Genomic DNA, 16,945 nt, shown 5'->3' on the forward strand with positions numbered 1-16,945 from the left:
GTGGGGGCTCTGACTACCCATCAACCCAGGAAGAGGTACTCCTAGCAACCTAGTATATCTTAGATTTTAAGCTTTCACTGAATCTTTTGTTATTAAAAAAAATCCTTCTAGACTAGGTGATTTCTCTCACCAGATCCCTACTTATAGCCTCCTTCCTCCCCGACTCACTAAGGTAGCTGGGGAGTGCCTAAAGTTATGTGGAAACTGCCAGCCACCAAGTCACTACCTGACTGTGCTCCTTTCTCCTTAGGCTGCTCCACTGTATATTTCTAGCTCTCAACCTCCTGCAGATCCTACCCTCTCCAGAGTTACACCTGTTCCTGGTGTGAACCATTCTATGAACAGAAACCTCAAAATGGGACCCTGTTTTCCAAGCATTCCCCTTTCCTGACTTGATCTAATCCGTACAAGGAACAGAATGTTCCACAGCCCAGACCAGTCCCCCCAGTATGACGGGCAAAGCAGTGTCCACATAGTACATATGTTCCCACACATGTGCTTATGTCCCTTTCTGCCCTGCAGCAAATGCAGATACACATCTCAGAGGGTGAGGGAGACAGACATAGTGGCCCTGGACAATGGTAGCAACTAGACATTTCAGCCTTCTAGACACAAATAGCTGATGAAGATGAAGACCAAGTAGAAGGCAAGGTCTACATGCCTGCCCGCAACAGCCCCCTTTACCTGGGAAGACCAGCTAGGCTTCCACTCAATAGGCCTGACATTTAATTTTTTCATTAACCTGTGTTTTATGGTTTTGCTCGTATTCATTTTTATTTATTTTATAGTTTTATTTATTCGTTTTAAAAATATTTTATTTATTTATCTTTAGAGGGGAAGGGAAGGAGAGAGGGAGAGAAATATCAATGTATGGTTGCCTCTCATGCGTCCCCTTCTGGGAACTGGCCTGCAACCCAGACATGCGCTTTGACTGGGAATCCAACCGTGATCCTTTGGTTCAGAGGCCTGTGCTTAATCCACTGAGCTACACCAGCCAGGGCTCATTTTTATTTAAAAAAAATGTATCTTACTGATTATGCTATTACAGTTGTCCCATTTTTTTCTTCCCTCTCTTCCCCTCTGACCTGCACCACCCCTCTCCCCACCAGCACTCCCCACAACCTTAGTTCATGTCCATGGGTCATACATATAAGTTCTTTGGCTTCTCCATTTCCTATAGAATTCTTAAACTGTCTTCTACCTACCATTTGTGTTTCTTATTCCCTATACCTTTTCCCTCATTCTCTCCCCTCCCCTCCCCACTGGTAACCCTCCCTGTGATCTCCATTTCTGTGATACTCTTCCTGTTCTAGTTGTTTGCTTTTTTAAAATTCAGTTGTTGATAGTTGTAAGTTTGTACTGTTCATAGTTTAGATCATCTTCTTTTCTTATATAAGTCCTTTTAGCATTTCATATAGTAAAAGCTTGGTGATGATGAACTCCATTAACTTGACCTTATCTGGGAAGCACTTCATCTGCCCTTCAATTCTAAATGAAAGCTTGCTGGATAGAGCAATCTTGGATATAGGTCCTTGCCTTTCATGACTTGGAATACTTTAGTCCAGCCCCTTTCTGCTTTTAAGGTTTCTTTTGAGAAATCAGCTAATTGTCTTATGGGAACTCCTTTGTAGGTAACTGTCTCCTTTTCTCTTGCTGCTTTTACGAATCATCTTTAATCTTGTGTAATGTAGTTATGACGTGCCTTGGTGTGTGCTTCCTTGGGTCCAACTTCTTTGCGACTCTCTGAGCTTCCTGGACTTCCTAGAAGTCTATTTATTTTGCCAGATTGGGGGAAGTTCTCCTTCATTAATTTTTTTCAAGTAAGTTTTCAATTTCTTGCTCTTCCTCTTCTCCTTCTGGCACCCCTATGATATAGATGTTGGAATGTTTAAAGTTGCCTTGGAGGTTCCTGAGCCTCTCTTTTTTTTTTTTTTTTTTTTTGAGTTCTTGTTTCTTCATTCTGTTCATTTGAATGTTTCTTTCTTCCTTCTGCTCCAAATCATTAATTTGAGTCCCAGTTTCCTTCCCTTTACCATTGGTTCCCTGTATATTTTTCTTTATTTCACTTTGCATAGCCTTCACTTTTTTCTCCATTTTGTGACCATACTCAACCATTTCTGTGAGCAACCTGATTACCAGTGTTTTGAACTGTGCATCTGATAGGTTGGCTCTCATCATTATTTAGTTCTATTTTGGGAACTTTAATCTGTTCTTTCACTAGGGCCATATTTTTTTTTTTTTTTGCTTTGGTGCAGCTGTTATGTTTTAAGGGGCAGAGACTTAGTTATTCAGCAGGGTGGAGCAACCCACATTGCTGGGTTGTGGTGCTGTATTTGGGGGAGGGGTAAGAGAGGAAACAGTGCTGCTTGCCTGGCTGTGGCTGGCTTTCAGTCACTTCCCCAGCTACCCACAAGCAAATCGGGCACTTGTGGTGCTGATTTCAAGGTAGGTAGGCCCTGTGTACACCTAGGACCCTATGGGTCTCTCCAGCAAACATCCCTGTGAGGCTGGGAGTTTCTCTTGCCAGTAAAACCTCCACAGATTTTTTCAGTCAGAAGTTTTGAGGCTTTATTTCCCCATGCTAGAACACTGGGCTGTGTCATCTGTCTCACTCCCCAGTTGTTCTTCCTGGTTATCTGCATGCAAATGTGGAACTGCCCAGTCCTTCAGCAGCTGCCTTGCTGCGCATCCGCTTAGCCCTGGCTTTTTGTCTTCGCTCCTCCTACCGGTCTGGATGAATGTTTCTTCTTTAACTCCTTGGTTGTCAAACTTCTATACAGTTTGATTTTCTGGCAGTTCTGGTTATTTTTTGTTTTTAAATTTGTTGTTCTTTTTTTTTTTTAAGGACTTTATTTATTTATCTTTAGAGGGGAAGGGAAGGAGAGAGGGAGAGAAATATCAATGTATGGTTGCCTTTCATGCGTCCCCTGCTGCTGGAAACTGGCTTGCAACCCAGGCATGTACCCTGACTGGGAATCAAACTGCAATCCTTTGGTTTGCAAGCCTGCGTTCAGTCTACTGAGCTACACAGCCAGGGCTGTTGTTCTTCTTTTGGTTGTGTGAGGAGGCAAAGTGTATGTACCTATGACTCCATCTTGGCAGGAAGTCCTTAAAATCTGATTTAAATGCAACCAACACCCCATGAAGGTGAGAAACTTTTGTGCTGGCCTAATTCCTGAGCCTGCAACTTGGGAGTAAAGTATAGCTCCCTAACTACTCTGTCCTTGCCATTCCTTTTATATATGAGTAACACACAATTTCAAACAGCTTTTATGTAATCAGCCAATATCTAGCATAAGATCCACAAGATTCACTTATTGTGATTTTGGAAACTATCCCTGGAGGCAGCATTTTAAGAAGCACTCCATGGTGGAGTCATCCACAGAAGCAGTTATCTGACCACCATGATTAACAACCAAAATAATTAGGGACTCCCTTCTGTTCATGCTACCCAGAAAGAACAGACAATGACACTTGGGCAATGCTTCCTCTGTTATAGACCATGTGGATACTGTTCTTCCTGTTATACACCACCGTCTGGACACTACTTCCTCAGTCATACACTGTGTTGACGCTGCTCAACCCATCACAGACTGTGTGGATATTGCTCTTTCCATCATAGACTGTGCCATATTCACCTACCTTGTAAAGTTCCACTCGGTGGTCACCTCCTCTAAAATGACAGGGAGAAGGAAACAAGAATAGGTGTTAATGCATGTTCTCAAAGAGGCAGGCCCAGGGTCAGTACTGAAGCTTCTGGGTCCTGACTGACTTGGTACCCAAAAATATATGGGGTGGGGGTCAATGGTGGAAGGTGACTTCCTCCTTGGGATACCCTAAGTCGCTCCGAGTTTTCCTCTAGCACTACTGTGCCAAGCAAGGAATACTCTTAGTACTTTGGGGATATTAGTTAATTATTATCTTACTTTTATTTTTGACTAGGTAATGTATATGTATGGTACAAAACCTGGAACACACAAGAGGATACACAGCAAGCCTCACACATTCCTGCCTTAGAATTCAGCTTTTCTCAGCTTCCTAGTGTCCAGAAACCAAGTTTAGACAGAAGCAAAGGTACTTCTTCACTTGCAAACACACACCCACAGGGATCTGCCACACACACCTCTGCCTCTCACTTTCACTCAATAAATCACAGCCCACTTTTTAGTGGTGGTCACTTTGCTCATCTCATGGTCATTTGGCTCTTTGCCACCTGCTACTGACTTAAGTTTTGCTGCCATAGCCAGGCTGTGATGTCCTTCCACATATATGTGCCCCATATATGGGACTTGTTCCTACACAAGGAAATGCTAGTCAAAGGTGTGCAATCATAACCTTCACAATCATTGCTAAGTCCTTCAGACAATCACTGCTGAGGTCCCTTGCCAATTACCCAGAGTATGGGAGAATGGCTATCTCCCAGCTCCTCACCAAAGACTAATGTTTTTGTGGGCACTTTATTACTGAGGCTAAAATAGGCTTTCACACATCTGAACTACTTCACATCTGCCAAGGACCATCTATCCCTTTCCACTTTCTTTCTAATTGCTGGTCAGTTGTTACTGTGGACAGACAGACTCCAAAGTGGGAAGGGGGCCACTTTGGGACAGGAAAGTGTGTTATGCTCATTCTTCTCCAAACTTTGCAGCTGTTTTCCTTTTCCTAAAACAGATTTTACTTATTTATTTAGAGAGGGGAGAAGGAAGGAAGAAAAGGGAGAGAAACACCAAAGTGTGAGAGATACATCAGTTGCCTCCTGCATTCCTCCAACTGGGGGGGTCTGGCCTGCAACCCAGGCATGTACCCCAACTGGGAATCAAACTGGAGACCCTTCAGTTCACAGGCTGCACTCAATCCACTGAGTCACACCAACCAGGGCTGTTTTCCTTTTTTATCACGAGTGTTTTGCTATTTTTGATGTGTATGTAGGTGTAGGAGAGGGCATGTCCTTGGGAAAGACAAGGAAGAGATGAGGGAGGAAACCAATATAATGCAGAAATTAAAATACAAAGAAATGAGTTTCAAACCAGAAAGAAATACTGCACAATGCTTTCCATTAACTTTGGAAGAGTTCATGGTGGCTCTTATCTAAATTTTCCAAATTCCCTACCTTGAACAAAAAGAAGGACTCAGGGTGTAATACAAGGGTGGCAGGAGCCAGAGGAGTCTAAAGCTCAGGGAGTGGCAGAGGTATGGTCAAAGAGCAGGGGTGGGAGAGATCTGTAACACAGCAGTTTTGGGGACAGTGGGAAGGAACAGCAAACCTTTCAAACTCATACTATTCTTTTAACCCTGAAATTATAGCCAGATATTGCCTTTTTACCACATGGTTGGCATTGCTTAACTGAAACTTACTAACACAATAAACAACCAAATTCTCTCATTTACAGAAGAGCTGTTTGTAGCAACTTGCTCTTTAAAAAGCAGAAGAGAGACCCTCTGCAGTTTGTCCCAGACACAGAAGAAAGCAAATAGCCAAGTGCATGCATGACCATCTTGTGGGCCACACTTCCTGGACTTCCTGCATGTCCTCTGCATAGCCCCTCTGTCCAGACACCCACTGAAAGGGCATGCTTTCCCTGCTGGGAAGGACTGTGCATTGTTCCCTTTGCAGTTTCTCCCTATAAAATGACCACCCCGACCCCAGCCAGCCACCATGGCCAAGGTACCAAGTGGTGGTCCTGCTCCATGCTGGCTCTCTGACATGACCTAAGGCAGCTGCAGCAACAGTGACCCTCCTAGAGGTTTCAGGCAATGCTTTATTTAGAAAATGCACCTTCTCTTCACCCTTGCCAGCTCTTCCACAGAGACTCTTCTGAGCAAAGCTGACCACCTGGGGTGGAAGGAGCCTCCTTTATACCAAGGATGGTGGTAAGCTCCAATCTAGATAGTCTGAAGAACATGTCATCAAAGTCCTCTTGAAAAAACACCTGGGATAAATCTGGACAAGGGCTTACCAGCCACAGACAATTGTATTTCATTACTGGCCCAACAGGATGCACTAGCACTGCTGGCTTACAGCTGGAGGCAGAGAACTCATGAAAGTAACCATGACCTAAGAGCATGGTGGGGCCACCTCGGAGAATAAGCCTGTCTGTTCACACTCAGCTGGGATCTCTGTGCTGGACTCCCCTGTCTTCACCTATCTCTCCTTCAATGCCCCACCCTGCTTCTCAGCACTTGTTGCCCATTGTAGGAAGTATTCCTCCTCCTCCTCCAACAGGGCATGCCTATCAGCAAGAAAGTGCCAACATACTTGCAATCTTCATACAGGCTGACAGATACTGCTATAGGACATGAGGCAACTTTCCTCAGGGCATGCTGGGGCCCTGAGGAGTCACACCACCCCTCCTTAACCCTCTGAGGGACCACCACTTCCTTACCTGCTGAGAAATCTCGTTCCTTAAATCAAGGGCCTCAGACAGCTTGCTCTTTAAATTGCATTAGGAAGAAGGATACATGTGGAGCATCTGTGTCACTCTGACAGAGACACAGCCTTTTCTATCCCACCCCAATCAGTGTGAGCTATAGATAAAACGTTTCTGATTAGAGTTTCCTACATCTTACTAATATGGTGGTTCCCAAGGAAACAGAGTCTGGGCCCACTTGGCACACAGCCCTGCCTTGTTCTGAGCCTGTGGGAACTACTTCATGTAAGTTCCATCTAGACGCCCACTCCCTGGTTCTGGTAAATCCCATAGGAACTCTGTCTTTTCTTCTGTTCCTCTATGTTCCCGCTCCCTCTTGGCAGTGGGTCAGTAAACTCAACTGTACCAGCACCACAGGGAGGACATATGCATAGGCTCTTCTCCTCACCGAGTGCCTGCATTCCCGTGGAGATACAGGATTATAGGGTAACTAGAAGCCAAGGCATCTTCATACCACATCTGGTCCTTCCCTTGAGCGGTCTTCCACCAGAGAGCAGGAACAGTGTGCCTGGAAAAAGAAGCAGAGGGGAATAGCACCATCAGATAGTGATGAGTGCTGAAGAAACAACTGTGTAGCTCAAGTCATAGCTGAGCAGGCAGCAGGGGACCAGTAGGCCGAAGAAGCAAACTGTCCCTGTCACCAGAATAAATAACTACTGAACTCAGAACTCCAAGGTGCAGGGATAGCTTTTGATGGCTGAATTGGAGATTTCCTGACTTGTAAACGGATCTCTATTGGGCCACAGAGGCTCACACCGGTAGCAGTTACCAGGGATATGGGGCCAGCTATTTCTCCAGTAGGAACTAGAAGCTCAATGAGGAAAGTTGCCACCTGGATAGATCACCTGGGACTAGCACAGAATGGGCATTTAATAAATATTAGCTGAACAACAGCATTTCCCCTTGATGCAGAACCCGGCTCATGAGGCCCACCACATTGTGGATGAGACTAGAGAAATTCAGATGGACTACCAAGTCCTGTGGAGGAAAAGGGACCGCATGGCTTCTCTCTCAAGAGGAGAAAAAGCCTTGGAGCACCTCAACCACTCTCTCAAGGGGAGAGCACCTTGATCCTTGCCTTGACAAGCTTTTATTGCTTTTTCTGGGCACATTACATGATGGTCCTCATTTACTATGCACTGGTTTGCTTTAGGTGGTTACCTTTTACAGAAAACAAAGAAGAGGATGACGCTAATCACATCACAGAAGAAGGATATTTGCAAATGCAAAGGGAAAAGTGGTTGAACAGTTTATACTGATCCTTGGAAGGTTTAGTATAAATTTTCGGAAGTTACTTTAAAGGTATGCAGTAAATGTTAGCTGCCTCAAATCAGGGTGAGGGAGTTTTAGCAAAAAGCAAGCCTCAAAGTGGCCTAGGTACAATGCAGGTCTGATTCCCCACAGGAGAACCTATCCATGGGTGTGGGTCCTTTCTGAGCCCACGCCATGCACAATGGTCTCCTATATCCCCTCATACGTATCCATATTTTTAAACTGTACACAATTTAACTCAGTGTACTTAAAATAGTATCATGTTGTCACATGTGCTAATTCAGCAACACTAACCTTTATGAGCTGCACCAGAATCCTGGCCATCCTTAAAGCACATTTGCAATGTACAGCACATTCCCAAGCCTGCTCTCAAGCTGTCTGCGAGCAGACCCATGTCTGCAGGAGGAGGTGTTACAGGCTGCTCCACTGCATGGGTGAGCTGACAGTAAGCTATCTCATCCCACATCTGACCAGGGTTTCAGAGGCTCAGTCTATCTGGTTAAACCTTCCTTCAAAGAAATGCTCCACTTAATCTTAACTAAGACCATGTCATATACTGTTAATCATTGGAGAAAGTCTGAATTAATAAGGTTTTCTGTAAAACTTATTTAAATTAATTAGTAAAAATCTTAAAAAATACTGTAGTAAATGGTCAGTTTCTTATTTTCTAGCTCTTAAGTTTCAGCATCTCATTTCTAATATATCTGTTGACCTGTTCCAGAGATCACATTTTAGGTGGTTCTGACCACTGTAACTATCACTTTCCTACAATTACAAACTTATGGGATAGAAAGGTATATTTTCAAGTTGCTGGGGGCTGATGCACTTTCAGTAGCCAGCCTACTCCAAACTTGGGGCTCCTGACAAAAGTCCAGGAAGTTCGAAAAGGAGACCTATTCCTGGGATTCTCCTCTTTCCTGCCAAGTGGATAACTATGCCCACAGACAGGCAGCTGAGAATGAGCTTATGTCCTAGATCATCCTCAGGTTTCCTCTGAGCCTTTGCTGGTGGGAGGATCTGATGAGGAGCCTGGTAGGGCAATTGGTGAACAAGACTTAGTGCTGCTGCCAAAGGGCCCAGAGCACAAGACACAGCTGTGGGGCAGGCAGCAGGTGCCCTCCAGTACACAGCCTGGCTGTCACTACCTAGAGACTCACCCTTGTCACTAAATACAACTTTCTCAGGTAGCTGCTGTGAGAGCTTTGAGCCTAAGTATCAGCACCACAAACATCCCTCTGCAATAGAAGGAAGTTCATGAAGACTAAACCCCATGTGTTCAAAGCACAAACCCCTATTAAGCAGCAAGAAAGACAACCAATTCCCACCAGACAGTTCTAAGCAAAACAGGTCAAGCTTATGACTGAAGGTGGAAAAACTAAGTGCCCCACATGCACAGTGGTTGACTAGAAATGACAAAAGACTCAAGAGACCCAGCACCAAATGATAAGAACAAAAATTTCCCTCCTAATTTTATGTTCTTTACACAGGACCATTATTACAGATGCATGGACTTCCTCACAATCCACACTGGGAAGCTATTTACAGCATTTCATTTAGAAGTTTCACACATACACAGTGGTTTTCTGAGACAGCAGGGAGATAATTTATGGCTACTGAAGAAGAAACCCAGCTAGAATAAGGGACACTACAGAAGATTGGTCAATTTTAATTTAGTTGTTCAAAACTACCCACTTATCCACATGAAACAAAACATTAAAACAAATGCTAAGGATAAAGAATTCACAGAGATGAAGTCCAAATCAAATTTATGGCTACAAAAAGTAAATAATAAGATAGCAAAAACCACCATTACCAACTGCCAAAGTGCTGTATATGAAAAGAAATCAAGACATTTTCAATATCTAGACAGTCTTTTCTGTGGAAAGAAATGGTATATCTCAAACTTACACTCACAATTCTGTACTTATATTTTCCTTGTTTCTAGTATTTTCTTTTCCTCTAATAGGGTTCTCTACAAAAAGCAATCTGGTTTGCAAAGTTGTTTGAAAACCTCAGAAGTTTGGTGCTCCATTAGGATCAAATTTAGCAAAGCTCTTTGCTTTGGGAATAAAGCAGGTGAAGATAAAAATGCACATCAACAGTTTCAGAGACTGCTGTCAAGGACAACACTGGCCGCATGGTACAGGACCCCTCCTGCCCCCTAGAGAGTTCACAGAGTGGGTGCCTCAACCCTGACGCCACTTTCCCAGACACTCACCAAACTCCAATGGTCACATCTTCCTCTGGTTGGAGGTAGTAATTACAGGTGTGATTCAAACCTTGATCCTGTGGTTTTTTCAAGTCGATGAAATACGGAACCCTCACTGTGTAGGGCAAAGAGATGGAAATCAAGATTAGTGAGGGTGGGCACACATGCATATAGCAGAGGTGAAGCTCTCAAAAAAGTGCCAAGGCTTTTGCAACACAATACTGCCAGGTGCACTGGGCTCTCTGGCCTCAGGTAAGGTTGTTCATGAGCCTTCACTGGGACACTGTGAATGAATCTACAGAACTTCCAGCATGAACAAGATCCAATCAGACAGACACAGTGAAGACTGTTCAAGGTGTGGGAAGATACATATGAGGAAGGCAAGATCCCTAAGAGACATGAGGGTCAATGCAGGCATGAAAGAGGCTTGAGACAAGGCCAGTGAGGTCTCCAGAAACAGCTCAGATAAGTTGTAACTGAAGGCAGGAGCCAGGGTGTTGGTGGGAGGGATGGTGGGAAAGGTGATAGACAGATGTTGTTCTGGAGCTGGAGGCAGAGCACTCAGCCAACTGAATGTGGATGTGAGCCAGTTAAATGGGATTCTGAAGTTTCTAGTACTGTCACTTACCACAGAAAAAATGGCAGAAGATGAGGTGTGGGTGCAGGAAAGTGGATGAATCCACAGAAACCATCCAGAGTTGACCACTGTCAAGTGGGCAATAGAGCAGGAGCCCTAAATGTAAAAAGTGATCTGCCAATCAGACCAGATTCTGTGGTGTGCCTACACTATGGAAATTCTGGGGCCATTAGACAGAGATTAATCAGGGCCACTGACTGGAGGATTATAGGTATGTGAGAAGAGCAGGGAAGAAGCAATTAAGATCACAGTGTGTAGTGCATAATTCCACACTGTTATTGAAAAAGAAACAAATAACATCAACACCAACAACACTCATGTATGGCTGGAAATACAGAAAAACACATGTCAGGCTGTTAACAAAGTTGTATGTGTGTGATGCTTAATTTTTTCTTTATATTTGTACTTTTATTGCTTGTGACAAACATATTTGAAGATATGGGGATACACACATGCTCTTTCCTCAAAAATTCCCTGAGCAAACATTTCAGACCATGTGGTGAGACAAATCCTCCTACTGGCGCTGCTTTTTGTACCTCTAGCTTCTTAGTCCATAGCTTCCCCAAGAAGCAGGTTAAATTTCTAAAAACTTTAATTACTTTCTCTCAAAAGAAAAATGGCATCACATTTCCTAGTGCTTCCACTGTGCCAGCACCATGTTGTTTGTGTTCTCACCACAGCACCTCTTGTAATCTGTACACCATTCTGAGAGAGGCTGATACTACTGCAGTTTTACATTTCTTGTTACCAGCTCACACAGGATAGAACTAGGATTTATACCTAGGCAGCTCGACACCATGGCCCACACTCTTGACTAACTGGACAGGAAGTAAGAAAGGTAAACTGGTTCTAATCCTCATTGGCTCCAAGTTTCCTGTTATGGGCTGGCTTGTGCCTCCTCCCCCAAAAGGATACACTAAAGTGCTCAGATGTGACCTTATCTGGAAATAGGGTCTTTACAGAGATAATCAAGTTTGTTAGATGGATCTTGATTCAATACAATTGCTGTCCTTATCAAAAAGGAAAACTGGGACTCAGAGAAAGACAAGGACAGAAAAGGGTATGTAAATATACAGGGAGCCTTGTTGTAACAGGGTACAACCAAGAGGGGGCCCCCAAAAATGGATTTGGAATGGGGTTCAGAACTCAAGATGTCCAGGAAATATTAGGATGTCCCCACCCCTTCCTCCCCACAGGTGTGAGTTGAAAAAGGGACAAATGGAGCAGGGCTATTGAGAGCTGTTTTGTACAGCCACGCTTTGCAGCTAATCTCTGGCATAGTCATTTAACTTATCTATAACCTTTAACTGGCTTCACAGATACATTAAATAGCTGTGGCCATGCTCTGAGCCATGGGGATGGAACTGACTTCCACCCAAGATGTAACTGGGAGGCAGGTTCCCGAATTACAGCACATGCATGAGAGCTTGGAGATGACTGACTCCACAAAGTGGGGCCACTCCTGCCCGGACCTGCTATGGCAGCCCAGTAAAGCTGGAAGGATATGGGAGTGCTGGCAAGTTTAGCCAATTGTGGGAGGGGTCAGAAATGGGGCTGCAGAGGAAGACTAGCGAGGGGATTTAAAACCCAGACTCGGCAGCCACGTAAGGGAGAGAGCCACGTGCTTCTGGCAGAGTGGAGACCCCAGCAGCTTGGGTAGAGAGAATCACCATGCGGCTTTAGCAGAGAACCACCACTTGGCTTTGGTAGAGTGGCGACCCCTGCCCTCCTCTAAACTTTGGTGGAGAGAAGAGGAGATCCATGAGGTTTTGGCCAGAATGGGGACTCTGCAGCTTTGGTAGAAGAGGACCACATGGCTTTGGGGTGCTCCCTTTGGCCACGTGGCCTAGGAAGCAGGAGAGACTTTGCCTGGAAGAAGGGTGAAAGAACTCTTGCCGGTAGGCATGAGAAGATGCCACATGGCTTTGTATTAATTAGAGATCCTGCCTGGATAGCGACACAGCTGATGGTGTCAGGAGCCTGAATCACAGATGTTTGCTTCTTTTCCTGAGATATAGTACCCCAAATTAGGGCAGGGGGAGAAGGAAGCACTGTGGGTAACTGTGGGTATCCAAAAAGGACTTTGTTATTTTAATGAAGACATTAGGTCACTACTTTAAGTCTATATAGCATTAAATAAACATTTCCTTTCCTTTTCACAAAACTTTGGCATTGAGAGGTGTCTTTCGTATCTGGCGGCAGACATAACGAATCTGCTGGGGGGTCCTTCAGTAATAGTATATCGTACCTTCCCACTTGTCTGTGTGTGACTGTTTGGTAATAATGTGACAAGGGAGGTTGAGACCGGAGTGATGAAGCTACAAACCAAGGAACACCATGAATCGTTAGCCACCACCAGAAGCTGGGAAGAGGCAAGGAAGAATTCCACCCAAACTCTCAGAAAGCACTGTACTGTTGACAAACTGCTTTCAGACTTCCAGCCTCCAGACCTGGGGAGACAGTAAATTTCTGTTGTTTTAAGCCCACACACAAATATGTGGTATTAGTTACGACAACCTGGGAACAAATGCAACCATGTTGTGGAGTTTAGATTTTACTCTGGCAGACACTCAGAGAAGGATCCTGACCAGAAAGAAAGCTGGTGAAGGACTTCTGTTTCTTGCACTGTTTCAGATGTAGAAACCTACTCCTGCAGTCTCCACTTTGGGACTTTGTTCCAAGCTGTGGAAGGTGAAGGCTGCAGCTGGATATGACAGTTCCTCATGACAACTGTGAGGTGAAATGACTTCTTCAATAAAACTCTGAGTATCCTAACCCAGTGCCTACTGTCAACCCCACATTCAGACTCACTTAATCAATTCTGCTCCTAAGGTAGAATTACTTACTCCCAGCCCCAGTGCCAAACAGAAAGTGGGTGTCACTAAGGACTTAGGGCACTTGGCTTCTGTTGGCTCAGCTTCCAGGTTTTGATTGGCTCTATGTCTGGAGAGTAAGCCACCAAGCTATGTACATACCACCCCAGAGCTCAGGACTGTCCCCTTGAAAAGTATTTACAAAAATTAGGAGCTAATCCTAAAAGCATTCAAACCACAGAGATCTAGGAACTGAGGAACCAGATTCTAGAACAGACTTATTCCACAAACCTTGTCTTCCAGTTCACTTTTATTTGTGTTTTAGAAACAATTGTAAAAAAGGAAGCAGTGAATGCATCAAGTGCAGCAAATGCTGTCCATGCATCTCCCCTCCACCTAATGGAGATCCCTGGTCACTCCTGGGGGTCAGTGACACAGTCCTAAAGAGAAGTGGCAAGAGGAACCACGTGGCCACTACTGGTCTAAGTGAGCAAAAATGTACAAAGTAAAGGAATGGTGTTAAAGGGAAAAGGATGCTTGGGATGGCCTGAAAGTGTCAGAAGGTCTGCCTGGACAAGCATGCAGCTCACTCCTTCTGGCCAGTAACAGGTGAGCTTGGGGCCAGTGTGATCATCTATCTACCTTGGTCACAGTGACTCCAAGATGCTGGCTAGAGCCTACCCTCTGGGCCCCTGCATTACACAAAGGGTTGGAGCAGGGACAGAGCACAGCAACTACAGGTGAGGCAACTCACTAGGAGTTACAAGTTCCATCTCACACAGAGCTTCACTGCATGGCCCAGGAGCCAATACACAGGCCCCTGTGCTAGTGATCCGGCAAGGCCCATCTAGCTGCTGGGACCCAAGCTTTTCCTCCTTCCTGTTTTTCCATTATCTACTCTCTGGTGACATCTACCATTTACTAGCAACCACAACTATCAATGGGCGTGCTTTAGGAAGGATCCTGCACAAATGGTTCTCAATGAATAACCAGTGAATCAATACATGAATGGAGGAAAAAATTATACTCTGTCTTCCTTTTCTTTTAAACTAACCTGGAAAATATCTGATAACGTGAGAGACTGAAATGACTTATTTACAAAGGCCATTTCTGAGTGCCTGAAGATTTTACTTATCGAGGCTATAGCTCATCCCAGTTACTGAGCAAAAGCAACCCTGAAACACTGAATGATGTGTAGCGTCAACAAGGGAAGAGTTAGGAAGGCTCTCTGGGTTTTATCAAAATTCTTACTCCTTGATGCAGGCTGTACGCACTTCCATAAGAAGAAAAGGAGTAGAAAAAAAAAGGCTATTAGAGGTTAACAGGGACTGCTACAGGGAAGCAAAAAGAGGAGGCTTAAGGTCTGTTGTCCTGGCAATTGTTGAATTGTCTGGCCTTTTGCTTTAAAAACAAATATATCATATATATTTTTTCAAAAAAGGCCCAAGGCAATGTGCAGAGAGAAGTAGTTACACACAACCTCTGAACCAAAAAAATTCCTCTTTACCAGGAGACAGTTCTAGATCCAAGGCAAAAGAATTGCTATGAGTATTGAGGAGCACATACTATGTTTATGTGTAAAACAGACAAGACACCAGCAGGAAATAAGTGACAATAATTTTTTCAGAGTGATTTTCATTTTCTTCTTCACTGCTATTTCAGTTAATCTTTTGTTTGATTTTTAGAATGATCATATATTTTTGCTTGTGAAAATAGATTTAAAGAAGAATAACGCATTAAATTATAGGTGCTAAGCTTCTTCTAAAGCCTATTGATCTGACTTAGAAATTTGGTTTCACATATATTTACTGTGAACTTAAGAATATACAGTGGGATTTATTTAGACTTTGAGCCAAGATGGGGGCATAGACAGAGACACACTGTGCCTCGTCGCACAACCAGAAGAAGGACAACAACAATTTGAAAACAAAAAACAGCCAAAACTGACATAAAATCAAACTGTATGGGGGCCTGAAAACCAAGGAGTTAAGAAAGAAACATCCATCCAGATCAGTAGGAGGGCAGAGACAGGTAGCCAGGCAGAGAGGACTCACAGAAGAGCAGCAGTAAAGGACTGGAGCCTGCAGGGCTGCAGCTGGCCAGCAAGGGAGCAGCTGGTGGAGCAGGCCTCACATTCATGTGCAGAGAAACCAAGAGAAACACCTGGAAAGCCAGACAGACCTTGCAACTCTGGGTCCCCACCCTGGAAATAAAACCCTCAAACCACTGATTAAAACACCTGTGAGGGTTGAGGTGACAGCAGGAGAAACTCCCTACCTCACAGGAGAGTTCTTGAAGACACTCACAGGGTCCTAGAACATACACAGACCAACCCACCTGGGAATCAGCACTAGAAGGGCCCAGTTTGATTGTGGATAGCGCAGGAGGTGATTGAAATCCGGCACAGAGGAGAACAAGCGCCATTGTTCCCTCTCTACCCCGCCCCCACATACAGTGTCACAAAACAGCAATGTGGGTTACCCTGCCCTGGTGAACACCTAACTCTCCGCCCCTTATATGTAGCAGGTGTGCTGAGATTAAAAAATGGCCCAAATGAAAGAACAGATCAAAGCTCCAAAAAATACAACTAAAGCAATGAAGCAATAGCCAACCTATCAGATGCACAGTTCAAAACTCTGGTGATCAGGGTGCTCACAGAATTGGTTGAATTTGGTCGCAAGTTAGATGAAAAAAATTAAGGCTACACTAAGTGAAATAAAGAAAAATGTACAAGGAACCAACAGTGACGGGAAGGAAACTGGGATTATAATCGATGGTGTGGAACAGAAGGAAGAAAGAAACACCCAATCAGAAAACAATGAAGAAACAAGAATTCAAAAAAAATGAGGAGAGGCTTAGAAACCTCCAGGACATCTTTAAATGTTCCAACATCTGAATTAAAGGGGTACCAGAAGGAGAAGAGGAAGAGCAGCAAGTGGAAAACTTATCTGAACAAATAATAAAGGAGAACTTCCCAAAACTGGCAAAGGAAATAGACTTCCAGGAAGTCTAGGAAGTTCAGAGAGTCCCAAATAAGTTGGACCCAAGGAAGCACAAACCAAGGCACATCCTAATTACATTACCAAAGTTTAAAGATAAGAAGAGAATCTTAAAAGCAGCAAGAGAAAAGAAGACAGTTACCTACAAAGGTGTTCCCATCAGAATGTCAGCTGATTTCTCCAAAGAGACCTCACAGTCAGAGGGGCTGGAAAAAAGTATTCCAAGTCATGAAAGGCAAGGACCTACATCCAAGATTACTCTATCCAGCAAAGCTTTCATTCAGATTGAAGGGCAGAAGAAGTGCTTCCCAGGTAAGGTTAAGTTAAAGGAGTTCATCATTACCAAGCTCTTACTATATGAAATGCTAAAGGGACTTATCTAAGAAAAAGAAGATGATCTAAACTATTGATGCAGACTGCTCTGCCTGATTTTAGGAATTGTATCTCTACCCCTTGTGGCTAAGGGTGAGAGACCTCTGGAATGCCAGCCACAGGAGATAAAGCTTGTCTCTGGTAGCAAACGCTGCCTCAGTTCCTCTCCCTGCCCCTAGAGCTTGGTCAGAAGTCAATGACGGGTAAGACCCCTC

General features: G+C 44.2%; 1 protein-coding gene across 2 annotated transcripts in view; it reads right to left on the reverse strand.

Annotated features, from left to right (window-relative positions):
• ABHD12 (abhydrolase domain containing 12, lysophospholipase) overlaps positions 1-16,945 on the reverse strand; it is an 85,239-nt gene that overhangs the window by 13,436 nt on the left and 54,858 nt on the right. For both annotated transcript variants that reach the window (XM_037155284.2, XM_037155285.2), the window contains 3 exons: positions 9,919-10,024; positions 6,817-6,936; positions 3,643-3,673 (listed from right to left, as the gene is read on the reverse strand). In XM_037155284.2, the coding sequence (XP_037011179.2) occupies positions 3,643-3,673; positions 6,817-6,936; positions 9,919-10,024 (257 nt within the window). The remainder of the gene's footprint in view (positions 1-3,642; positions 3,674-6,816; positions 6,937-9,918; positions 10,025-16,945) is intronic.

This window comes from Artibeus jamaicensis, unplaced genomic scaffold (assembly GCF_021234435.1).
Source record: "Artibeus jamaicensis isolate MK-2021 breed Jamaican fruit bat unplaced genomic scaffold, CSHL_Jam_final contig_135, whole genome shotgun sequence".
NCBI lineage: Eukaryota > Metazoa > Chordata > Mammalia > Chiroptera > Phyllostomidae > Artibeus > Artibeus jamaicensis.